At 42.4% G+C, this 27,347-nt stretch overlaps 2 protein-coding genes across 2 annotated transcripts in view; one reads left to right on the top strand and one right to left on the bottom strand.

Moving 5' to 3' along the window:
• Positions 1 to 3,546, top strand: part of LOC139380714 (ganglioside-induced differentiation-associated protein 2-like) — a 41,480-nt gene extending 37,934 nt beyond the window's left edge. Inside the window, exon 14 of the mRNA XM_071123665.1 lies at positions 2,148 to 3,546. Coding sequence (XP_070979766.1) covers positions 2,148 to 2,168 — 21 coding nt within the window. The 3' untranslated portion in view covers positions 2,169 to 3,546. The remainder of the gene's footprint in view (positions 1 to 2,147) is intronic.
• Positions 3,547 to 10,287: 6,741 nt separating this feature from the next.
• On the bottom strand, positions 10,288 to 17,096 carry LOC139380711 (terminal nucleotidyltransferase 5C-like). Its single transcript, XM_071123662.1, has 2 exons — positions 16,922 to 17,096; positions 10,288 to 16,094 (listed from the first exon to the last, which is right to left on the bottom strand). Exon 2 carries the CDS (start codon positions 16,070 to 16,072, stop codon positions 14,891 to 14,893), a length of 1,182 nt encoding a protein of 393 aa, XP_070979763.1. The 5' UTR covers positions 16,073 to 16,094; positions 16,922 to 17,096; the 3' UTR covers positions 10,288 to 14,890.
• Between the last annotated feature and the right edge of the window lie 10,251 nt (positions 17,097 to 27,347).

The raw sequence follows: 27,347 nt of genomic DNA, 5'->3' as shown, positions 1-27,347 counted from the left end.
CAGTAGTATGCATATTGAGAAACACCCTGAGACTCATTCTGCGTTCATATCCAAGTGGGAAGGAGGTTTCTACCACATACGACTGGGAAAAATCCACTTGAATGCCCCTCCAACTGGTAATTACTAGTGGGAATCTTGTCTATCACCCCTGCGCTCCAGCCACATAATTTTCAGCAGATAAATGCAACAACAAGGCAATATATATTAATATGGTTTGTGAACACTCATTTGTTTACAAGCATAATAGCTGTACTTTTAATTTATGGTTGAGGCAGCTGGTTTGCTATAAAAAATAGAGTTGCACACTCTATGAACTCCCTGTAATTTATTGGGTAAACCAACGTTTTGGCATCCCTGTGCCGCCTTGACCTGGTTCAAGCACATTACCCTTTATGTGGACAAACGGTGCACCCAATGACAACAGTGATGGGTGTGTCAGGGTTATTAGGTTGATTAGAATGAATTGAGTGACACTGTTAAGACCATAGTTTACAGCATGAATATATTAGGCTATTATCATATGGCAACATAATTAGATATTGTACATAATATTAGCATCAACATACATTGTTTAAATTAATTTCACAGTAACAGTCAGAAGTTTGGACACACTCGTTCCAGGTTAGTTTAAAAACATATATATATTTGTTCTACATTGTAGAATAATAGAGACATCAAAACTATGAAATAACACATGGAATCATGTAGTAACCAAGAAAAGTGTTAAACAAATCCAAATATATTTGAGATTCTTCAAAGTAGCAACGTTTTGCCTTGATGACAGCTTTGCAAACTCTTGGCATTCTCTCAAACAGTTTCCTGAGGTAGTCACCTGGAATGCATTTCAATTAATTAACAGGTGTGCCTTGTTAAAAGTTAATGCATTTGAGCCAATTAGTTGGGTTATGACAAGGTACAGTAGGGTTGGTATACAGAAGATAGCCCTATTTGGAAAAAAACAAAAAGTCCATATGGCAAGAACAGCTCAAATAAGCAAAGAGAAACGACAGTCCATCATTACTTTAAGACATGAAGGTCAGACAATACGGAAAATTTCAAGAACTTTGAAAGTTTCTTCAAGTGCAGTCGCAATGTGTATTTTCCACCGTGAAGCATGGAGGAGGTGGAGGTGTGATAGTGCTTTGCTGGTGACACTGTCTGTGATTTATTCAGAATTCAAGGCACACATAACCAGCATGGCTACCACAGCATTCTGCAGTGATAACGCCATCCTATCTGGTTTGCACTTCGTGGGACTATCATTTGTTTTTCAGCAGGACAATGAATAACTCCAGGATATGTAAGGGCTATTTGACCAAGAAGGAGAGTGATGGCGTGCTGCATCAGATGACCTGGCCTCCACAATCACCTGACCTCAACCAAATTGAGATGGTTTGGGATGAGTTGGACTGCAGAGTGAAGGAAAAGCAGCCAACAAGTGCTCAGCATATATGGGAACTCCTTCAAGACTGTTGGAAAAGCATTCCAGGTGAAGCTGGTTGAAAGAATGCCAAAAGTGTGCAAAGCTGTCATCAAGGCAATGGGTGGCTACTTTGAGGAATCTAAAATAGCATATATTTAGCATGTATAACACTCTTTGGTTACTACATGATTCCATGTGTTATTTCATAGTTTGTCTTCACTATTATTCAACAATGTAGAAAATAGTCAAAATTTAGAAAAACCCTTGAATGAGTAGGTGTGTCCAAGTTCTTGACTGGTACTGTATACATTTAATTGTTTCCAATTTAATAAAATGTTTGTTACATGTAATCTTTTGGTTCAACCATAATGCATAATTAAGCATCATCAACAAGGTGAACATATTGGGTGTACACTGATAAGCTGTAGAAAGAATATATTCATTAATAAGACGTTAAGAGTTCAAAGCATGTGAGTGCATCCAACTGGTAATTAACACTTTCATACTTGGTTATGAACGCAGCATAACTACATCTACAGTCACGTGACTAGCTCCACTTCCATGTTCTGACCGGCAGGACCCCTGTGGTTTAGCTCTCTGACCAGACTATAAGCCACCCAGGGCCTCAGTGGGCTTTGTCTGGGACCTCACAAGGACAGTATACCGGACGCTGACACTCTGAAAAGCCTGGTTACTGATGAACCTAAGATGATGTTTTTATTAGCAGTGTGATGCAATCAGATGACAGACGGATAAAAGGATGGATCTCTCTGTGACGGAGCCTGTGTGAACTCACCAACCTATCCCAGGACACTCCGCTGGCCTATCTTAAAAACATGCCCTCGTGTGTGTGTGTGAGAGTGACATCGCTCATGTTATGTTTCACATTTTTTATTTTTGCAAAACTTCACCGAATGGTAGGTTTTGGATGTTGTATATGTTCACAAGCTGTTTAAATGTGAATCTGTTTTTAGGTAAACGTACTGTAGTGGTGTGTGTGTGTGTGTGTGTGTGTGTGTGTGTGTGTGTGTGTGTGTGTGTGTGTGTGTGTGTGTGTGTGTGTGTGTGTGTGTGTGTGTGTGTGTGTGTGCGTGTGCGTGCAAGTAGAAACAACATGTTGACTCACCCTACTTGTAGACTAGATGAACCCCAATGTCATCCTCTCTTTCATGTTGGCAAAACGTGTGTGTCACTTGAAACAATGAAACCATCAACACAGTTCTACTGCTTCTGTCAGAGAACATTCATTAAATGCCATAGAAGTTAATTGTTGAACGGATTAAGAGCGTTTGATAAAATAATAAATACGGGCATTCTTTTTTTTCTCTTGAAAACACAGGCAGATAGTTTGTTTCTGGAGTGTACTTAGTGCGCAACTGTGTGTAAGAATGTTTTTTTTAATGAAGAACCAAACGGTTCCTATTTTTCTTTACATTGAATTTATACCATGGGATGCTGCATCTTCCAATGCCCATTATCACAGTTAAAGTTATATGTCAGATGTTAGGAATGCAATAATAATGCAGCATCCTAACTTTAAACATCTTGTATCCAGAATTTATTTTGCACAAATCTCCTAGTGACGTCAATGCGTCATTTTGGATTTCTGAATACCAAATGAACTTATGATTGTGTTCAGCATGCGGTCAGTTACTTCATAAGTATGTTTAACTTTACCATGGAGTCAGTTTCTTCATAAGTATGTTTAACTTTACCATGGAGTCAGTTTCTTCATAAGTATGTTTAACTTTACCATGGAGTCAGTTTCTTCATAAGTATGTTTAACTTTACCATGGAGTCAGTTTCTTCATAAGTATGTTTAACTTTACCATGGAGTCAGTTTCTTCATAAGTATGTTTAACTTGATTTCTCCTTTGTTACCTCCTCTATTACATTGTGATTTTTTTCACTGTATGCCAGCCTTGCTCTTCTGTCAATTAACGCACAAGCTTTCCTGAGACATGTAAGTATCAGCTGTAGTTAGTGTTGTTTTATTGGTCTATTAGAGAGAATATGTAATCAGAGATTTGAGCTGCATCCCAATACATTCCGTGTCATTTTAATGATGTGGAGAGTTTTTCATTTTGAGGTAAAGACATGAAAATAAACAGTTGTACCATTCTGATTTATTCTGACCTTGTGCTGTTTGAAATTGTATCTGCTGCTTACCGATATTGTGAGGGTGTGTGCGCTTTCGAGAAATACACTTATACATTGTTTTTGTGAACTTTTATTACCAGTTCCTTCTTATCTCACCCTAACTTGTAAGCTTACTAACAAATCACATTAATCACAACAAGGACAATTCGAAAGACTTTGCCATGATTGTTTTCTCAGTGTAGGATTTTTGTTTAGTCTAATCCAGTTTGACAATATGTACATGTATAAACATACTGTACTCTAATATATGAATTGTAATGATTCAAGTCCACGTTGAACATTTGATTTAAAAATGGCTTCTATCAAACTGTTATGGAAGCATCTGTGCCATGGCCCAACATTACTGTAAGGACGGGAGAAAACAACAGATAAGCAGTGGAGGGATAAACAGCAGGTGTTTGACACGGAATCGTTTTTTTCCATTACACTTGCCTTCCACAGAAAAGAGCAATCTCTTCCAGGAAGCTGTGAAGTGGTCTCATTGACTAAAACCTGTCCGCGCTACTCTATTTCCCTCTTTTCTCCCTTTCCTCTGCTCCCGTGCCCCTTTCCCTCCACCTGCCCTGTCCCTAACCCTCCATCCATCACCTTTATCTTGTCTTTTTTTGTTATCAATTTATTAATCAAAGCCGGATTAAAACTCTGGACAGAGACAAAGCTGGAAGGAGCGAGGGATGGGATGAAAAGCGGGGTAAATCCATTATTCACAGACTTCCTGTTGTGAAGGAGGGATTACTTGGGTACAATGGTGTGGTGGACAAAGCAACACACACAACACCTGGCCCCCTTTCGCTCTGCTCTCCACAGATGAATGGGTGAGAGAGAGGTCAGGCAGAAGGGTCAACACTGCTACACTAACAGCAATTAAGAGAGACATGCTGTTTTAGTTTCTGATCACAGAAAGTGTGTTCTGTTTCTGGGTTTCAGTTTTACTGATTTTGATACACTGGAGGATGAAGAAGGCGTCCTTTGGAGTGCTGCCCATTTAATTTTCTATGTAGCTGTTGATTAGTAAAGGACTTCAGTCCCAATGGGCACTCTCTTATGTGGATGATTTCAAGGTTGTCAATGATCACCATGTGCTTGAGTCCAATACATCTTACATCTCTTCCTTTGATGTGGAATACATGCAGACTCCACAGAAACCTGACTTCCAGATGATTTTATATATATATATATATATATATATGGGGAGCCAAGAATTACTCCTCTGAAATATCTGCACTGTTTCATGTTGGAGACAAATGCTGACGAATGTTCACCTTTACTCTAACTATCCATTCATCAAAGATTTTCTGCTGTAGTGGGGGGGGGAGCACTACCTGGTCCAGAATCAACCCTTGAAATCAAATACAATTTTATTTGTCACATGCTTTGTTAACTAACAGTGAAATGCTTACTTACGGGCCCTTCCCAACATTGCAGAGAAGAAAAAGGGAAATAATAACGAGGAATAAATACACAATGAGTAACGATAACTTGGCTATATACACTGGGTACCAGTACCGAGGCGATGTGCAGAGGTACGAAGTAATTGAGGTAGATATGTACATACACTATAGGTAGGGATAAACTGACTAGGCAACAGCAGATGATAACTATGTTATCAAAAGTCAAAAGGGTCAATCCTGGATTCTCCTAGAATTGGCCTCTGGGAGCTGCACAGCTAATGCCTACATTATTAATACAGTCTCCCCAAATGATTATGATTTTAGGACTCTATTCAACCTGTATCGCTGAAGTGTTACAGATTGGGCAATATACATTTTTTAATAATTTCAGATTGAGCTGACATATGCTGAGTTTCAGGGTTGGGTAGGTTACTTTCTAAATGTAATCCATTACAGTTACTAGTTACCTGTCCAAAATTGTAATTAGTCATGTAGCTTTTGGATTACCCAAACTCAGTAATGTAATATGATTACTTTGTTATTTTGGATTACTTTCCCCTTAAGTGGCATTAGAAGACAAAAAGGATCCATCAAAAGCGTTTGGTGTGTTATCACAGTGGTCTCTGTCTTGTGGACTCACTCAGGTGGAACAAATTTAAACTTGCGCCTTTTTTCAATGATGAATTGAATTCCATTGAGAAAACACAAAAAGGTGACCATGTATTTTTTGCATATTTTCTGTAATTCAAAGTAATCCAATAAGTAATATCTAGTTTTTCAAAAGTATCTAAACTGATTTCATTATTTCGTAACTGGAAGTTCACACACATAACTGGAAGTTAGGGGAGGGGGTCAAATGGTGATATAGAGGTGCTTCTGAGAAATGTCTCCGCCGGAAACATGCAGTAGTGCTTGCAGGCCAGTCTATTCTCTCACTCTGTCTTGCTCTCTCCGTTTCAACCACAATCCCCCCCCCACCCCCCCTACCCACACCTCTTTTTCAGGACCTTGAGTATGTCTCCTGTTATAAATGGCACTCCTTGCTTTAGGGCTGTTGCTGGGGGGAAATTAGGGATGTTTGTGCAGCTTATCCATTTCCTGAACGGGAGGGACAGTTTGCTCAAACTGCTATATTTCTCAGAAGTTAGTTCCACAGGCCAAGACTCAGGCCTGCAGAGTCAGGAGGATGCCTCAGAGTGTTGTACAGTCATGCTGACCAGGACTCATTGCGATAAGAGGGGTCACGCTTTATTTCTTCCCCCTTTTACACACACTAACACACTGAGTGGATCTCTGTTTTACACTGCTCTATAGAGAACACAACTCATTTCAGTTGAATGCATTCAGTTGTACAATTGACTAGGTATTACATTGTCCCCCAGCACTGCTTGTGGAGCTGAGGCTGTGTTACCCAGAAACTCTTTCCCCTTCTCTGAACTTCTCCTGACTTTGAGCCTACTACGTGGACAAGCCCAGAAGTGGGGGGTTCACTAACATGTGGTCCCAGTCTGTATCAAGCACAACAAACACACAATCAGTCATGTCATCACACCCTTTAAAACAGATGTGATCGGTGCTATAGATCACCTTGATCAACACATTTTTGGGTTGTACATGTGAGTTACATCAACCTTAATCAACCACAGAGCTAATTAGTGGCATTTGGCCCAGAGACCTCAGATACAAACCAACTAGAGCAGAGGAGATATTGTAGAGATCATCAACTTGATTCAGCCGCAGGCCGATTTTCTTGAGCGGATGGTCTGGGGGACGGAACATAATTTTAAAAAGTCAAATTGACCACAGAAGCCCAAACTGATATTTGACTAAAACATTCATTTCAAAATTTGCTTACATTTGTATACAATCACATCTTTATGGGAATACTTGGGGACAGATTTCTAAAATGATTATTATTATAAATAATTTGAAACTGATTTCCTGGTGTTTTTACAGTCTTTTATGTCCAACAATAAAATTGTAATATTAAAAAAAAAGTATGTATATTTTGCTCTGAAAATTTTGGGGGGGGGGCAAATATAACCACCCACTGGCCACCAGTTGGGGAACCCTTCTGTATCTTTTAGGATATATTACCACAACTGTGTGTGTGTGCGAGAGAGGACAGTCAGGTTCATTGTGGCCTTGTCCCGATGGGGTCTCTCCCTCGCCCCTTTCCTCCCTCTCTAAGCATTCTGCTGCATGTTGCATTTTCATTGTCTCTCTGCATATTTCTATTTGCAGTATTCCAGAAATCAAGCATTGTTTGGCCTGGCCATACGCTGGGCTGTTTTTGTGTGTGGGTTTCGGATGGTGATTGTCTATTGGGCTGGACAGGGACCTGGGAGGGATGCATTGTGCCCACCCTCCTGTCACCTACCTCTATGTGGCCACTGATGCCCACAGGAAACGAGAGATTTACCATCCTGTAGCCGAGGAAGCCTTTAGAGCATGACAGGCATGCAGTTATACTGAGGACACCGACAGAGGGAAGTGTCGTGTCTTTGGCTTCATTAAAGGTGAAGACTTATTTTACCAAATCAATTCTCTGTAATTATTATTACGTGATTAAACTAATCATATAAAATGTAATTAACTAGGAAGTCGGGGCACCACGGAAAATCTTCAGATTACAAAGTTAGAATTTTTATGAATATAACTTCAGATATTTTAATATCTGATCAATTAGTCTTCTATTAATGAATTATTCTTTACCTCACGTCAGTCTCATCTGAACATCGTCAATTGTTGGTTATCTGCACAAACCCAGCCTGTCCTATAAATCATCCGTACACCAATTGACTTAATCAGTTATTTACTAACTAAACAATCACAGAAATGCATAAACAAACAAACAAACAGTAGATATTGGTTACTAACAATGATAGGGAAGATCCCCTAGTGGTCTAAACCGATATGACGGCTTTGGTGGACAAAGGGAAGGGGGTGTGGACTGAGAAAGAAGCGGGAAAGACAAAATGGCTTTACTACACAGTGGATAATTATATTCATTGAAATGCTAATCCTTTGCACATGAACGCTCACTCAATCGGGAATAATTGCAATCAATATATTTACGCCCATATATTGTCTTTTCTGTTGGAATTGTCGGTCCGTCTGCTGGAGAGTCAGTTCGAGTCTCTCTCTTTCTGTTTCCCTGAAGATCAAAGTGGTTAGAATGGATACTTCAGAGTACTTTTCAGAAATGTTCTCATAAAATAGGTGTTTCGGCGGTTGTCTGTATTCTAGTCCTCGGTTTACGTCATTTCTAGCTGCAGACTAGTACTTCGTATCTAAGATTTGCTCATATTCTGTAGGGATTGATAGTCTCAGAGTTTAACCATTTCCAGCCGTGTAGCCAATGCTCCACGTGGTATAGTTTTGGTACTCAACTATTCGCAATCACAGCACCCGCTGTAGGTTTACTTAGTCTTGGTACTGAAATCTGTGCCACCTCAGCTTACACTGAGGTATGCGTGGTCTGAAGAGGATTACCTCAGGAGGGGTTTTAATTCGTAACAATAGAAAAGGCGGTTCTATGACGCCAGATCATGTCTGTACTCATGGGGGCGTGGTCGCTGACTAGTTAAACTTTACAGGGAATATAATTCTCTCAAAATTAAAGGTTAACATCACGTTACATAATTGAACAAATATTTATCTTTACTCATTAATTTTATAAAAGAATTAGATGCAAACCCCATAATTGAGAATTGTACAGATTGAGATATAGTTGTGTGTTTCCTGTCCTTCGTGAGGTCACAAAATGAAACACACTCAACATAACTGTCCCTTAAGTGTCCATGGACCTTTTCTATACTCTCAAAAGGTGGACATATTGTTTAAAACTCCCATTTTGGGGATTTAGGAGCCAAGTGAAATTCCTTGTTCACTGTGGTCTCTCTCGCTGCATGAAAAGGGGGAGAGCCTCCACCAGGAATTTACGACCCGAGATAACAGAACCTGGGTGTAGGAGAGAGTGAGAAGCCACGATCTACACCCAGAAAGGGCCACGTCTGACAGAAGTGTGCTTTGGAATTTAGTGACAGTAGAGGCTATTTAAAGATTTTACAGATTTAAAATCAGTCCCCCACTTGGCTTTAATGGCTAAGTCTATTCGGTACTGCTCAGATCGCACGGCCGGGATGTCACAGTGCCATCAGCATATGGAGTCTGAATAACATTTTGCATAGAGCTTTCAATACAAGTAACAAAGCGCATCACATTGTAAAATAAAGAAGCAAAGACAGGTGGGAGAAAATTATTAATTAAGATTGTACATTAAAATAATCTTTATAAAAAAAAAAAAAGTTAAAAAGTGTCCAGCAGGGAATTAAAAAGAGGCACTGAATCTGCAAAAGTCTAGGAGCCCGAATGCCAGATTCCCAGTCTCCTTTCGTTTTCAACCTAGACTTGAATGACTTACGGGAGACGGTTATGCGATCAATTCAATAAAGTCAGAGGAAGAGTTTAAATTATACAGAAAGACAGTGCGAGTGCCTTGGGTTAACGGCAATGACTGCGCATTGACGGAGGTGGAAAAAGTGGTTAAGAGATTGTGCGGGGGACACAGCTGCATCACTTAAGTTACACCATGAGTAATTCCCAGCAGATAAGTCACCTTTTTATTAATGGCAGCAGGGTGTGATTCAGTATCTACGCTTGAGGTTCAGCATTACATATGGATGGATAGTTTTTACCCAGTTCTTTAACCAAAAAAAAAAAAAAAAAAAAGTAGTGTGTGATTGATCAGGTTCACACTTCAAGGTATGAAAGCACTAGAGTACCAAAATCTCACCAGAATCCAGATTGTTGGCTGACTTGCTCTCGGAGAGAATAGTGAAGTGAATACTGATGGATAGTTAGCCATTGGACCCTAGGTAGGCCCTGATGCTTCCAAGTGGTCCAATGCAGCATGTTGGGAAAACAATGTCCCGCCCATTAGAAAACCCATTACATGGAACAGACCGAATCAAAATGAGTTGGGTCTTATTCCTATGCCTGTAATTGCTGAACTGAGTGTTCGTAACCATTTCCTTATGATGAGAAAAACAGAGGCTCAAGGTTATTGACCTATTGACCTAAGTTGCTTTAGTCTAATAATAATAAAAAAAAGTTGAAAGACAGATTTACTACACATTAAGTCGAGGAACAAATTAGCTTAACTATTGTACTAGTGCTCACTAAGGTAAAAAAAAAGAACATGCACACAATGTACCCACTGACACACCTCAAGGTGCAACCAAACATTTTAAAACCTAAACAAAACACATTTAAAAATGGTAAGAATTAACAGAATAGCAACACCATTACTCTCGTTTGGGATTCAATACTTTATTTGTTGTTTTTCCCTCTTCAAACACATTTTCCTGATGTCCATTTCTATCCAAAAGGAAAACTAAAAGGTACAAGTGCTGAAATTAAATAGTATAATGATATCATCAACGTCGTAATCAGAAAGCTGACAGCTCTTTGCCATTAAACCATTTCAAAAAATAAAATGTGCAAGAATTTCATATCTTTAACTCACATCCACACAGTCATCCTCGTACACACACACAAAACATCTGCTGTAAAATTCCACAACTCTTAATGCAAAAATAGCAAAGAGCTTCAAAAAGGGATCGTCACTTTCCAAAAAGATAAGACTTGCTCTTTGAAAAATCACACCCAACCCCCCCCCCCGAAATCCAGGAGACCATAATGCAAAATCACATGGAATTACAGCAGACAAGAGGGGCAAAAAAAAAAAAAAGGACAAACATCACTTGCACCATCCATGAAACATACGACCCCAAATATGGGCAGCGATATATCATATAGCCAAGCCTGGTCACACCCATTCTTATCTAGGGGAGCATACATAACACTCATCTCTGTTTACAATTGATAAATAGGCACACATTCCCAGTTAGGATAAAGACAGAGACCACAATAACCATAACACATTCAGGCAGGGTAAGGGACACAGACACAGAATTTACACAAATTCAATATCAGTGGGTCTACAACCCTGGTTCTGGAGAGCTACTGAGCTGCTGGTTCTGGCTCAAAGCTCAATTGAGTCATCACTTTGCATGGTGGTAAACATTTGTGGGAATGACTGACAGCTCCTCTCCACCTGAATAATTCACCTGAATTATGAAGTAATGCTGTGGGGAAAAAGTGACTCATCAGAACCAAGGTTAAGACCATCGGCTCCAAACGCAACAAGCTTTCACAAATTAAAAATGGTCTCAGCGCAGAGACAGATGAGAAGTCTTCTCTAATATACACCAGAGAGGGAGACAAATACCAAGTATAGGAATCTGGTGGCAAAGATGGGAGCACAATTCAAAAACGTTCCAAGGTTCAAAAAGTTCACACCCCAGCCTTCAAAAGTCTGAAACAGCCCTTCAACACATTTAACCTCCCTGAGAACCAGCTCACCTCCAACATACAGTCTCCTCCATAACTCTCCGCTAGCTGGGTATGGAGTAAGACAAGGCCTCTAAAGTGCTTCCATTGAGTGGGGTGTACAAGTCATTTGACGCCAGACAGTTATTATGTATGGCTTGTCATTGCACTAGCTGCAGGTGTTGCTTTGGTTTTGATAGATTGAAGGGGAGGGAGGTGGGGGCAAAAAAAAGAAATGCAGACAGAGCATGACAAATAATTACTGGAATGACTAGACAGCCAAGTTTCAAAGTATGGTTTGGGGTTGGGCTTAAGAAGAAAAACACTTCACATGACACCAAAAAAAAAAAAAGTCTACATACATAATTCAATGGCAGTGTCTCAACCCAAACAAAAAATAGAATTCAACCAAACGCAAATGACAATTTCATGGTAACTAGTAGCAACTATTCTTAACTAATTCTCTCTTCTCCCACCCACAAAAAAAAAAATGATCCCACCAAATGTAAAGGCACTTAAGTGCTTAGTTGCTGGTTCAGACTTTGGTCCACACCGAATGTGCCCACATGGTGGCTAAGCTAAAGCTAAGCCAGGTTAAAATTGTCCCATTGCCACCCACTAAATAAATTGCTGTTCTGTGACCCAGCACACAAGATGGTGAAATTTTTTAAAAAAAATATTACGTAGATAATGTTATGAATATGAACACCGGTTCAAAAATTGCATTCATTTGTTATTTAAAAAAATATGTAAAAAAAAAAAAAAAAAAATCAAAAAAAGGACATTGGTTACTGTTGTTGCACACAGAACTATTCATAAGTTCAGTGTTTGTCCTTGCATAGGCTCAAGCAACACTGGTCCAGATGAACCCCGAAACTATTAAATGTGTTTTAACCACGTACAGTCGTTCTCAGTTAATGTAAGACGTACAGCCTACAAGGGCCATCATTGCTACTTGCCAAACTAAAGACAGCACATTTGCTAGCCAACATAGCTCTCAAAACATTCAAGGTTCCAACAGCTACATAAAGCAATTTAAACACCTTGAAACGGTTTCTTATCTCGTATTATTTTGTGATTCCTCAGGTCCGTACATTGGTTTCTGCAAGCATGGACAACAAAGTGTTACTACTAACATGGCAACCTCCGTTGCTAGGGGAAATGAACCATAATGACCTGATTGAAATTGTAACATTGATTTATAATATTTAATGAATGTGTTCATATAATTGTCTACATAATGATGTTGAAACTTTGCAGTTTTGTTTCCTGGGTCACATAATACCTTTTCTGAAGCCTTTATTAGTGGGTGGCCCTTGGACTAAAAGCAGTGTCCACGTTTAGTTTGGGCTGCTGAGCCAGCTCAACGTGCCCCGACCCATGGGTGTGACCCGCTCCAGAGACCATGCCGACCCCCCCCCCCCAGGCCTGTGAACGGGGCAGATAACCACATCCTAGCTCTTATCTGGATGTGCATGTTAGTTTGCACAAGTTGATAGAGCAGCAGCTGGCACCTAGGGAGTGTAAGCAGAGTAGAGGGACAGGGAGCAGGCTGCTGGCACTTACACAAGGAGTTCAAGAGCAATTTAGCATTTCTGTGTTGGAGAGCCAACCCGGGGGGGGGGGGGGGGGGGGGGCAGGAGGGCAAACGGTTGAGTCACTGCTGCTCATCCATCAGTGAAAGCCGTGTTGCCTTCAAGGTCCAAAAATAAGTCCCTGGGTTTGGTTGGACAGAAATACTTAAAGGTGAACAGTTGGCTCACTAGACTGGAAATTAAAATGGTCAGGTCAGTAGAAAAGGAGATGATGGGGGTGCAATTTCTAAATGGGTTTTAAAGTTTAATTAGGGTGGGAGGGGGTACTCGGATGCCTGTCATTGAGCAGAGTACAACTTCTGCCATGTAAATCAAGACGCGTGAGGTCCAAAATGGGAACGGAATTCCAGACACTTACATTTCGTTGAATGTGCCAGGCAGGCAGCAGTGCTCCCCTATCCTCCCATGACCAGAAAAGGGTTCACACCTGCCCCCTGCAAACCCTTAGGGGGTGGTGGAGAGGGAAGTGAGTCAGCCCCCACGCATAAGGTTGCCGTCACACACTGGCACAACCTCGCCATTCTCTACCTTACACTCCCTCCCCACTTTAATTATTGGCTGCCGTTACAGCGATTGGCTGGCCTGCACCAGACTGGGATCCCATTTCAGGCCACTGCCTGCAAAGGAAGGCCTGCAAGGGGTTCCAGGGCCCCGCCAAGTGGGGCTCCTTTTAAGGGAAAGGACAGTCTCTCCCTGACTTTCAGACTAGACTCCAGAAAGAGGGAGGTGAAGGCCCTGTCCTGTTCTCCGAATGAGCTTACAGTACAGACCCCACCACATGGACCGTAAACTCTGAAATCTGAGTGGTCACTGCTGCACCAATGTTTTGGAAGAGGTTTAAAAGAAAAGAATAGCAACTCCCCACAACATACATTAGCCACGATCGGTGAGCAAAAAGGCCAAGAATTACACTGTATGGTGTGCTTCTCAAGACTCGTTCATGGCTTCCTTTGCTAGGCTCCTTTCAAGCATTACCACAAACAGGTGAAAGGTTTGGATAGGCAGTCTACATTTCTACTTGACCTGTTGCATGGAGGAGAGGATACTAGGGAGAGGAAGCCTCTTAACACTATTGAGATGCACCCTATATAGTATGAACTATTGTCTATACATAGTATTGGCTGAACAGATTTAGGAAGGAGGCTAGTCACAGCAGAAAATAAAATACACATTTCTCTCTACAAAGTCTACACAGCACAGGCACTCTGGCAGCACTGTGCTAGTGATATTGGGTCAGATTACCTTTCCTTTTTTATACCTTTGCTTTAAAAACAAAATGAGCCACTCCTCTGCCTCCCGTTTAGATTGGATGCCTTCTAAATGAGATGGGGACAGTCATCTCACTAGTAGAAAATTCCTCAAAACACTGATGAGAAAACCCATACTGCTCATCAGTGAACTAAACATTGATGTCATCTCAGGATTACCTTTTACACTTTGTGCTTCACATCTCTTTAGTTAACCATTATTTTTTTTATACTTTTTTTCTTTTTTCTTTCTTCAATACACACAGGAGCAAAACCCAAATAAACTTCTAAATATTTGTTTCCCTTTCTTTGAAGATGGACCAAATACACTTAACATGTGGGCACCAAGTAGAACTCATTCTTGAATCAGGAAGTTCATTTGAAGCCAATTTTCTCATTAGGGGAAACAAACAAACATTACAATCTGAGAAAAGGCAAAAAAATATAATCAAAATAACACTTAAAAAATATCACTTTTGATCCAATGATCGTGACACCTCTGTAGATAAGGAAGGAGAAGGGAGACCAATATAAAAACTAAACACTTGGCCATTTAAATATATCCTTTATGACTACAGAGCAAAATTTCTCATTTCTATTTTTTTGGCACATATGACTTTTTTCTCTTCTTTTTTCCCCCCTTTCTCAAAGCAGCAGTCTTCGTGTTATGTGGGTCTCTCAGTTACATGGCAGCCATGTTGGAATATTCTGGTTACACGAGGCAACGTAGTAGTTGCTGAAGTTGTGGTCTCGGACGTAGGGCGCCGGCTGGTAGTAGCAGGTGACACTGGATGCGTCTGGGATGGCGTTCTGCTCAGCCAGCACCCTGAAGGCTGTCAGCGAGATTAGGTTAAGGGTCTGCCGCCTCTCGTGGCCCATGAGGCACACCGTGCTCTCGTTGACCACGCGCCGCAGGATCATGAGGTAGTCATACTTGCTCTTCTCCTCACCCACAAAGTGACTCTGCAGGTAGGCTTCCAGCTTCCGTTGCTGCTCACCAATGTCGGGGAAGTCGATGAAGAAGCGGGAGCACATATAACGCTCCAGGCCCTTGAACTCCTCCTCCGAGGTGGGCCGGAAGTCTCTCACCAGTAGGTTGCAGTACTTGAGAAGGCCGCCGCCACGGATCTCCTCCGGCCGCTTGGTGGCAATCAGTTTGTTCATGAGGTGGTCCAGAGACGCACCAAAGTCCCCGTACACGCTCTCACCCACCACGGTGGGGTGGAAGTGGCTAGACATTGGGTTCTCCGGCGAGAAGTCGTAAAAAGAGAGCAGCGAGTCCAACACAATCTGGAATGAATCCACGCTGAACTCAAACTGCCGGCGGATAGAGTCCACAAACTTCAGCTCCACGTTGCGCCCGTTGTTGTTGGAGAGGGAGATGAGGCTCCAGCGGTCCTGCTCTGTATACACCTTGACCAGCTTCTGAACATAGACCTCCTTTAGGGTCATGGGGGTGATCTTCTCCTTGTTCACCCCCTCAGGGAGGAAGTCCAGCAGAGTGCCCAGCACCACATCTTTGACCAGCTGGAACCCTGACTCCAGGGGCAGGTCCACCCTGAAGATGATGTCCAGGTCCTTGTAGCTCCAGCCAATGTCCTGCACCAGCACATGGCTGGCTGTAGAGCCGTTCAGACGAACGTCTTTCACTTTAATTCCCCTTAGCTCAAGACGGGTGCGCACCATCTGAACAATGTCTTTCAGCCGCACCTCCAGGGTTGGGAAGTTCCCTCGGCCGTGGACCGGCACCACTGCTGTCAGGACCTCATTGAGACGGCCCACCTGGTCCCAGCTCAGCACACTGTGGGACACACTCTCACTAGTGGTAGTGCTCATTGTGGACTCTGCCTTGTTAGCCATCTTCTAATTGTCTTTAAATTAACTAGGACAGAACAAACAAAAAAAATTATATTAGTTTATCAGTACCAAAAACAACAGTCGTTTGACTCCACAGAACATGCATGGCATGTCTGTGAGGAGATGTCAAAACAGAATGCACTAGAATTCCAGCCTTTGATCACTAGCTACTATGATGCCTCCTGAACGTCTAGAACAGAGTGAGAATGTTTTCAATCGAGAACTAAGCAGCAGAGTAAAACAGAAAGGTGCCAGAGAGCAATCATTTGGAGGTCACAAACATCGTGCTCTAAATTATTTTATATTTTCCTAATCAAACAATATTTTTTTTAAATGTTAAGATTTTAACTAGCTACCTAACAACTTAACATTTCATTTCAAGGGGGAAGATTATTTTTAGGAATACATGTGCGAAATATTTAAATTTGGGGAAATAACACAGGCATGAATAAATCGGCCTAGCTAACTTTACAATAATTTGACTGACTGGCTAATTCCACATTTTACAGCACGCGCCCGTGAAACGGGTTGAATGTGGAAGCCGACAGAACAAGTTCGTGCAAGTACAGTAACTATTTCTAAAATGCACTTCACAAATTCGTTAGATGGCCACAGCAAACGACGCGAAAGGGTTACACAAGATAGAAAACTACAGCGTGTAAAATTGATTCCTAAACCAATTGTTGTTTTTTTAAACAGGTAAGAAGTGAACTGCTGGCGAGACTAGCTAAAGTTTACATCTCACAAACAGGCAAATCAAAACGTTTGGTAAATCGCATCAACTACCTAGATGAAAAGGGTTATAGTCAGAAGTACACACAGAATGAGCTGATATATGAAAATTATACATACGGTTATGAAGGTATCCTCTCGAGGCATTCAAATTACACAATTAGAAAATGTTAGCGGAGGAAACGTGCAGACACTTCCATAAATCCAGTCGTGAGTCTTACACTAAAATGTCAGTGCCTGTAAGTGCGCATCTACTAAAAGAAACGCCTTCTTTTTATATGCCGAAGAGCAACTGGCTGAACAGCCCTCCACGTCGCACTACACCATCCCCAGCCCAGCACTTTAAAACACGTTCCCTATTCACAAAAATCTAACGAGATTCAGATGAGTCAATTAAAATGTGAATACAAAATATTTACCTTTAATCGAACTCCTTAATAATTCTGTAGCATTGACAGACTTGGCATTTTCTAACAACTAGATAGCTAGTCTTTCTATTTCATTATATTAATGCGCTGAGCGAAGCCCTTGATTGGCTAGAGAGGTTTTTGTGTTGCCAGGTTACCAGAAGCGTCTGCTGCCTTCATTCGAATGCTGTCGTTGGATGATTTGGCTTCCCGGTTGACAAACAAATTTGACACATTTAACAGAGATGTGATACTTTTGCTGCAATCTAATCTCCTAAACACAACTCAGTTCTTCCTTTTTGAACTGTTATGTTTTACGGAAATGATTAGCAGGGCATGGATTTGCAATTAGTGAAAACTCTCAAACCTTGTTTCGTTGGTAATCTATTTGAAAATGTATAGCCCCTTACACTAAAATGGATTAAATAAATTGTTTTCCCCATCAATCTACACACAATACCCCATAATGACAAAGCGAAAACAGGTTTTTAGAAATACCTTATTTACATAAGTATTCAGAACCTTTGCTATGAGACTCGAAATTGAGCTCAGGTGCATCCTGTTTACGTTGATCATCCTTGAGATGTTTCTACAACTTGATTGGAGTCCACCTGGGGTAAATTCAATTGATTGGACATGATTTGGAAAGGCACAAACCTCTCTATATAAGATCCTATAATTGACTGTATGTCAGAGCAAAAAAATCAAGCCGTGAGGTCAAAGGAATTGTCCGTAGAGTTCCGAGACAGGATTGTGTCGTGCCACAGATCTGGGGAAGGGTACCAAAACATGTATGCAGCATTAAAGGTCCACAAGAACACAGTGGCCTCCATCATTCTTAAATGGAAGACTTTGGAACCACCAAGACTCTTCCTAGAGCTGGCCGCCCGGCCAAGCTGAGGAATTGGAGAGAAGGTCCTTGGTCAGGGAGGTGACCAAGAACCCAATGTTCACTTTGACAGAGCTCCAGAGTTCCTTTGTGGAGATGGGAGAACTTTCCCGAAGGACAACCATCTCTGCAGCACTCCAGCAATCAGGCCTTTATGGTAGAGTAGCCAGACAGAAGCCACTCCTCAGTAAAATGCACATGACAGCCCGCTTGGAGTTTGCCAAAAGGCACCTAAAGGACTCTCAGACCATGAGAAACAAGAGTCTCTGGTTTGATGAAACCAAGATTGAACTCTTTAGCCTGAATGCCAAGCGTCACGTCTGGAGGAAACCTAGCATCATCCCTACGGTGAACCATGGTGGTGGCAGCATCATGCTGTGGTGATGTTTTTCAGCGGCAGGGACTGGGAGACTAGTCAGGATTGAGGGAAAGATGAACGGAGCAAAGTACAGAGAAATCCTTGATGAAAACCTGCTCCAGAGCGTTTAGGACCTCAGACTGAGGCGAAGGTTCACCTTCCAAAGGGACAACGACCTTAAGCACAAAGCAAAGACAACACAGGAGTGTCTTCGAGACAAGTTTCTGAATGTCCTTGAGGGGCCCAGCCAGAGCCCGGACTTGAACCTGAGCGAACATCTTTGGAGACACCTGAAAATAGATGTGCAGAGATGCTCCCCATCCAACCTGACAGCGCTTGAGAGGATCTGCAGAGAATAATGAAAGAAACTCCCCAAATACAGGTGTGCCAAACTTGTTGCGTCATACCAAAGAAGACTGGAGGCTGTAATCGCTGCCAAAGGAGCTTCAACAAGTATTGAGTAAAGGGTCTGAATTCTTATGTCAATGTTATACTTCATTTAAAAAAAAATGTTTTTATACATTTGCAAACATTTCTACAAAAACAGTTTTTGCTCTGCCACTATGGGGTATAGTGTGTAGATCAGAAAAATAAGGAGAAAAAACAACAACAATCCACATTAGAATAAAGCTGTAACACAAAAAAATGTGGAAAGAGTCAAGGGGTCTAAATACTTTCCGAAAGCACTGTACTGACTTTTTCATAACTGGGACAAATAAAATAAAACATGTATTTTGAACACAGCATATATCAAAAAAATCAACAGCTGCATCCTTTAATTTTTCATGGAAGAGTTGGAATCCTGTGAAAAGGGCAGATTCAACTTTAAGCCACAAAGAACAGCCTGTTGTGTTTTGCAGGAAACGTGACCTCAAGCTGCAGCTGGATAGCTATTGGCCCTTCTAGGTCAATAGAAAGACCTCTGAGGAAAGCTGTATGTAGGAGCCTGCTTCAGGGTAGGTTCCAACTTAACATACTCCTCTCATGATGCACTTTCCATAGAATGTTTGGTTTTGATAATGTATGACAGGGGAGGGGAAATTCAAAGAAAGGAACCAAATAATAAACTTGGTTTTCAGTGTGTGTGTGTGTGTGTGTGTGTGTGTGTGTGTGTGTGTGTGGGTGAGATTGGGCTGCTGCAGGGGTTAACCTTCGGGGTGGGAAACGCAGTAGAACATTAGTCAATGGAGTAGAACAGTCCCCCTCATCTGGTGAATCAGCAGACTCACAGCCAACAGTCAGAAGGAGAACTGGTGGGCCATGAGATGTGAAACCAGGGGAATTCCCGTCTCTCTCTCTCTCTCTCTCTCACTCTCTATCTTCCTCTCTTTTCCTCTCTCTTACAAGGAGTTTCAGGGGGGACAGAGGGAATGAGCGAAAATATATATATAGAGAGAGAGAAGAGAGAGAGAGACAAATAGAGATAGAGGAAGAGAGAGAGAGAGAAGAGACAAATATTGAGTACATTTTGCCAAAGCATTAATGTTACAACTGAGAGAAACTTCCAAAGAAAGCGTATGAGGCGATTATGTGCTGAAGACGGCAGCCAAGGGCTCACAGCCACGCTGCATATTATACTCAAATCTGTTTGACAGTAGGAGTGACTCACGACAGAACAGAACAGAGCTATTACACACAGTCAAACGTGGCACATGAGCTGTACAAAAACATTTAAGGGAAAGACTCAACTGAGAAAATACAAAAATAGATGTACACTATCATTACACGTCTATGGTATGACTACAGTACATTTCAACAATGCTTGGGTTGCACACCCACTGACGCATTTATCTCTTTGTTACTGGAAAAAGTGGTAACACAAAGTGACTAATAAGATATCCTACTGTCTATTCCTCTGTTTTTCTTTCTTATCTTCTTACCATTTGATTTGAATTGTTGCCCAATGGGAAAATGAATTCTACTATACAGTAGGCCTACATCTACACACTTTCTCTGCATTTGTCTGTGCAGGTGCTGCCAGTGCTAAGTGGTTTCTTAAAGTGTAGTTTCTCTGAAGCAGAATCTTCACATTGTCCAACAGCTTGAGTGTGAGGTGCTGTAAGTAAGAGTGTTGTTCCCCGCAGCTTAAGAAGATTTGTGTTTCTTTTCTCTCTGGAGTTTCACATCAATTTTGCACCTGGTTCTTTTCGCTTGGGACCACACACACGCACACACACACAAACACACACTCACACCTTTATTTAACTAGGAAAGTCAGTTAAGAAAAATTCTTATTTACAATGACAAATTAACCCAGCCAGACCCGGACGACACTGGGACAATTGTGCGCCGCCCTATGGGACTCCCAATCACGGCTGGTTGTGATTCAGCCTGGAATCGAACCAGGGTCTGTAGTGACGCCTCTAGCACTGAGATGCAGTGCCTTAGACCGCTGCCTCAATTGGGAGCTCTACACATACACACACATACAGAGCAGGAGTGTGTGTAGGAGGATTAATGTGTGTGTATGGCATGAGGAGTGTATGTAGCAGGAGTGTGTGACGAGAGGATTGTGTGTATAGCAAGAGGTTTGTGTGGGGCAAGAGAAGTGAGTGTGTGGCAGGAGGAGTAAGTGTGTATTTTGCCGTGTTGACAGGTAGACACAGTGTTGAAATGTAGAAACAGTGCTGAGAGGATAAAAACAGTGTTGAGATCGAAACAGTGCTGAGAGGATAAAAACAGTGTTGAGAGATAGATCAGTGCTGAGAGGATAAAAACAGTGTTATGAGGTAGAAACAGTGTTGAGAGATAGATCAGTGCTGAGAGGATAAAAACAGTGTTAAGAGGTAGAAACAGTGTTGATCAGTGCTGAGATAGAAACAGTGCTGAAAGCATAAAAACAGTGTTAAGAGGTAGAAACAGTGCTGAGAGATAGAAACAGTGCTGAGAGGTAGAAACAGTGTTGAGAGATAGAAACAGTGTTGAGAGGTAGAAACAGTGCGGAGAGGTAGAAACAGTGCGGAGAGGTAGAAACAGTGTTGAGAGGTAGAAACAGTGTTGAGAGGTAGAAACAGTGTTGAGAGGTAGAAACAGTGCTGAGAGGTAGAAGAAGTGCCACCTGCTGCTGTTGGGCCCTGTGCCAAGGGGATGTGACTCACTGTCCATGCCACGGATGGGTAGGCAGGGGCCATTAACACATTAAACACATGCACACACATACACACATGAACAGACACGCACAGCAGCAATTAAACCCACACAAACACTCTTCTGCACAGTACACACACTCTTTATTATGGTGGGAATCAGACCAGTAAGTATAAACACACACACACACACACACACACACACACACACACACACACACACACACACACACACACACACACACACACACACAGCTGCCATTAACACATGAAACACTCCAGTACGTTTGCCGATGTCCATGCAAATGTCTCTCTGCAGCGTGACTCATGCAGTATCACATTGATAACTCAGCACTTCCTCTGACATCATCAGCAACCCCCAGGTCCTATTGATTCTCAGTGGCAGTAAAAAAAAAAAAACATCTTCAGGTAGCCCTCTGGAGAGGATCCTCCCACAGACACACAGGCGTGAAGCAGGGAGCCTCTTCCTGAGGACTCCAATCTGCATAACGGAAAAAGCCCTGGGCTGCGTTTCAGATCTAAAGCCGGCGGGTTATGGGCTACGGATTCAGAACGGGTCTTGTTGAAGAGGGCAGGAATTTTCACTTTCATCTTCTCTAGGTACAGTGCATTGAAAAAAAGTGCTTTCAAATAAAGCTCGACCTGAGAGGAAGTGCTGTTTTTTGAATTAGTTGATCTGGATTCTGGAACTAACTAATTCTATGTGTTAATAATACTACTCTCAATGTTTTATAATGGAACATACAGTATAGGACATTCTGTAGTGGGATCCCTCAGTGACATTTAACACTGACTAGGTCAGAGACAACATGTTCATCAGGTTCCACTGAAGTGCCTTCTGACTGCTATAGACCCTATCCTTGCTCAGCAATTACTGTTTAATAGAGCACAGCTGAAAATAAATGTGTCTGTCACTCTCCATGAAGACCGAGCCAAGTTAAGAAAGTGCAGAGGCGGAGGTTACAGAGCCATGAGGTAATCCAGGGGTCAACATACTTACAGTGCTATGCAATTGCAGGGCTGAGCTGAGTGTAGGCTGTAAGGCTTCCCCCTGAACTTAATGGGGTGTTGAATGAAAGTGAGGGGTCTGAGTTGAAAGAGGTGCATCCGTTTGTGGGTGAATGTTGTCTTTTACTGAAAGGATCCTCTTGTTATCACTGGTGTGAAAAGTCACCTAACGCGAGCCTCAATGTTAATTTCTCTGCGATGACAGTGGTTTCTAATCCCCGTTGCATTGGGAGGGACCCATGTAAATATTTTGAAGTCATTTTTCTGACCCATGAGGTAAAGAAAATCAGACTTTCTAGCAAAACCCGTTTTAACTTAACTTAAGCCACAACCCAAAAAGGATCAGTCCCCAGTCCCGACTCTTCATTTGAGAGAGCAGAGGTTGACACTTTCTAAATGATCATCACAAAGCAAGCATGGTCCCATAAACTTTCGCCTTATGGGGACTTCATTTGAGTGTTACCAACTTTATTGGGACGCGTCTGTGTGTTACTAGACCTATTGCATTATTTCATATTCACCTTCACGTTTTCCAGTGACCTCACCAAGCTGTTTAAAAGAGAGAGGGTCAGTTTTTCCACATGAGAGAAAGATTCCCCATCCTTGATCTTTATCCCTTCCCTTTCTTTCTCCCTGCCCATATACCCTTTGCCTCCATCTCCCATCCATCTTATCCCTGTTCTTTTCTACCCCATTTCCTCACTATATCCCCCTCTCCCTCCTGCTCTCCTTCATTTTGGATCCCCTTTTTCCTAACATACACAGACATTTTTGTAGGAGACTGAGGCCAGATAAACACTAGGATGACTAATAACATAAACACAGCAGGAACTACATGCCCAATCCATCAGTGTTTCACAAATATCTCTGACACTAATACACTTAACATGTTTTACACATTACTAGGCATGAATAATATTAATTGTAAACATGTCTATACAGTAACAGCGCAGCAGGAGAGAAAATCCTTACTGAACTTTTGATACAAATCAGCTTGGTAGTTGCCCATCATATAGCACAGGGATGGGCAACTCCAGCCCTCGGGGGCCGGACTGGTGTCACACTTTCCCCCATCCCTAGCAAGCACAGCTGATTCAACTAATTGCTTTCTAAAATGAAGATCATGATTAGTTGATTATTGGAATCAGGTGTGTTAGCTGTGTCTGAGGCAAAAGTGTGACACCAATCAGGCCCCCAAGGACTGGAGTTGCCCATACTTGACGTAGCGCAATAGTGTGCTTTCCATTCAGTGGTATTGCAACAGAGAGAGTAGCACTATACTCCATCCTCTGACCAAGCTGGGGGCATTGCATTGAGTGAAACAGATAGAGGCGTGTGATCTTAAAAAAATATATGAACAATACTCTCTCATTACATGGAACGTCCACAGTCCTACATGACATGTCGGCTAAACTGTTTTATCTGGTTCTTCAACGATAGATGGAACAGACAAAGTTAACTTTGATTCTATACAAGTAAAGACTAACAAAATACAACCAATTACATGGAATGTGCACAGCCTCCATGATGTCAAAAGAAAACATATTGTTCTTGAACATTTAAAGAGATTGTCAGCAGATGTGGTTTCCTGCAAGAGTTACATTTCAAAAAAGGAGAAATTGAATATTTAAAGAAGAACTGGGTTGGAGAGGCCTATGCTGCTGATAAATAAGAATACACCTTTCCCTTATAGCCCAGCACACAGACCAAAAATGCAGTTTTCTAATGTTATTGTGATTTACATAATGAAAAATACACATTGTTTTCATTGTATATCGCCCCAGGGGCAATTTAGGTGTTTATAGATATAATTCAAGCTATATTAGATCAAATCCAGACAGGAACTATTATTTTAGCAGGCAACAAACATCACACATTGGACAAGTTAGACAGACATAGCAATAAAAAAAAGGCAAATTCAAGGAGCCTCCAAAGAAGCTGAAAAAGGTCATATCTACAAATAATTTACAAGAAACCTGGAGATTGCTATTCCCAACTACAAAAGACTACTCATTATTTTCTCAAAGTTAGAAAATCTATTCAATAATTGTCTACATTTTTATTTCCAAAAATGCACTCAATAATTTACTGGGTAAAAAAATCTATGACATAGTGATATCGGGTCATTCTCCTGTATCATGCTTTATTACACCAACAGAAAATGCACTTAGTGACAGAATACCCTAAATGTATTATATACAGTGCATTGGGAAAGTATTCAGACCCCTTCCCTTTTTCCACATTTTGTTACAGTACAGCCTTATTCTTAAATGGATAAAAAATAATTTAAACAATCTGTACGCAATACTCCACAAAGACAATTTGAATTTTTTGTAAATGTATTAAAATAAAATAAAACAGAAATACCTTATTTATTGAAGTATTCAGAACCTTTGCTATGAGACTCAAAATTAAGCTCAGGTGCATCCTGTTTCCATTGATCTACAACTTGATTGGGGTCCACCTGTGGTAAATTCAATTGATTGGACATGATTTGGAAAGGCGCACACCTGTCTCTATAAGGTCCCACATGCACTGTCCCATAGTTGACAGTGCATGTCAGAGCAAAAACCAAGCCATGAGGTCAAAGAAATTGTCTGTAGCGCTCTAAGACAGGATTGTGTCGAGGCACAGATCTGGGGAAGGGTACTGTATCAAAACTTTTCTGGAGCATTGAATATCCCTAAGAACACAGTGGCCTCCATCATTCTCAAATGGAACAGTTTAGAACAGTTTAGAACCACTAAAACTCTTCCTAGAACTGTCCGCCTGTCCAAACTGAGCAATCGGGGGAGAAGAGCTAGATTAGGGAGGTGAACAAGAACCTGATGGTCACTCTGATAGAGCTCCAGAGTTCATCTGTGGAGATGGGAGAACCTCCCAGAAGGACAACCATCTCTGAAACACTCCACCAATCAGGCCTTTATGGTAGAGTGGCCAGATGGAAGCCACTCCTCATTAAAAGGCATGTGACAGCCTGCTTGAAGTTTGCCAAAAGGCACCCAAAGACTCTCAGACCATGAGAAACAAGATTCTCTGGTCTGATGAAACCAAGATTGAACTATTTGGCCTGAATGCCAAGTGTCACATCTAGAGGAAACCTGGCACCATCCCTATGGTGAAGCATGGTGGTGGCAGAATCATGCTGTGGGGATGTTTTTCAGCGACAGGGACTAGGAGATTGGTCAGGATTGAGGGAAAGATGAACGGTGCAAAGTACAGAGAGATCCTTGATGAAAACCTTCTTGTAACGGGTGTCATCGGAAGGATGAGACCAAGGCGCAGCGTTCTTTGAGTTCCACATAATTTATTAACGAAGTGAAACTTTAGAAAAGACAAAACAATAAAGAATACAACGACCGAACAGCTTCGTTGTGCAAACTACCTGCACACAAACAAAGAACAAGATCCCACACAGAAGGAGGGAAAAGGGCTGCCTAAGTATGATCCCCAATCAGAAACAACGATAGACAGCTGCCTCTGATTGGGAACCACACTCGGCCAGAAACAAAGGAATAAAGAACATAGAATTCTTAAAGGGGAGGGCCTGGGTGGGCATCTATCCGCAGTGTTGCGGGACGTAGAGCCCGCTCCACCTCTCGCTCACCCCACTTTGGTGGCGCCTCTGGTGCGGGGACCCTCGTCGCCGACTCCGGACTGGGGACCCTCGCCGCGTGCCCCGGACTGGGGACCCTCACCGCAACCCTCGTTGCGGGACCCGGACTGGGGAGCATCGTTGCCGTCCCCGGACTGGGGACCCTCGTTGCGGACCCCGGACTGGAGACTGTCGCTGGAGGCTACGGACTGGGGACCGTCGCTGGAGGCTCTGGACTGGGGACATTTTCTGGAGGCTTTGTGCCATGGATCATCACTGGAGGCTTCATGCCATGTATCATCACTAGAGGCTACGTGCCATGGATCATCACTGGAGGCTTCGTGCCATGGATCACCACTGGAGGCTGGGTTCGTGGAGCTGGCACAGGATATACTGGGCCGTGGAGACGCACTGGAGGTCTGGAGTGCAGAGCTGGCACAACCTGCCCTAGCTGGATGCTCACCCTAGCCTGGCAACTGCGTGGTGCTGGCACAGGACGTACTGGGCTGTGGAGACGCACCGGAGACACAGTGCGCAGAGCCGGTGCAGGATATCCTGGACTGGAGAGACGCACCGGAGTCCAGGAGCGCTGAGCCGGCACAACCCGTCCTGGCTGAATGCCCACTCTAGCTCAACAAATGTGAGGAGCTGGAAAAGAGCGCACCGGGCTGTGCATGCGCACCGGAGACACAGTGCGCATCACCGCATAACATGGCGCCTGCCTAGTCACTCTCTCCACACGGTAAGCACGGGGAGTTGGCTCAGGTCTATAACCTGACTCCGCCAATCTCCCCGTTTGCCACCCCCCAAAACATTTCTGGGGCTGCCTCTCGTGCACGCCTCGTTGAGCCAACTCCTCGTAGCGTCAGCGTTCCGCCTTTGCTGCCTCCAGCTCCTCCTTAGGAAGGCGATATTCACCAGCCTGTTCCCAGGGTCCCTTGCCTTCCAGTATCTTCTCCCATGTCTATTCCTCCAGGAAAGGCTGCTTGGTCTTTTTGTGGTGGGATCGTCTGTAACGGGTGTCGTCGGAAGGAATAGAGACCAAGGCGCAGCGTACTTTGAGTTCCACATAATTTATTAACGAAGTGAAACTTTAGAAAAGACAAAACAATAAAGAATACAACGACCCAACAAGATACCACACAGAAGGAGGGAAAGGGCTGCCTAAGTATGATCCCCAAT

The sequence above is a fragment of the Oncorhynchus clarkii genome, chromosome 22 (assembly GCF_045791955.1).
Source record: "Oncorhynchus clarkii lewisi isolate Uvic-CL-2024 chromosome 22, UVic_Ocla_1.0, whole genome shotgun sequence".
Taxonomy (NCBI): domain Eukaryota; kingdom Metazoa; phylum Chordata; class Actinopteri; order Salmoniformes; family Salmonidae; genus Oncorhynchus; species Oncorhynchus clarkii.
This window is presented reverse-complemented; position numbering and strand designations above follow the sequence as displayed.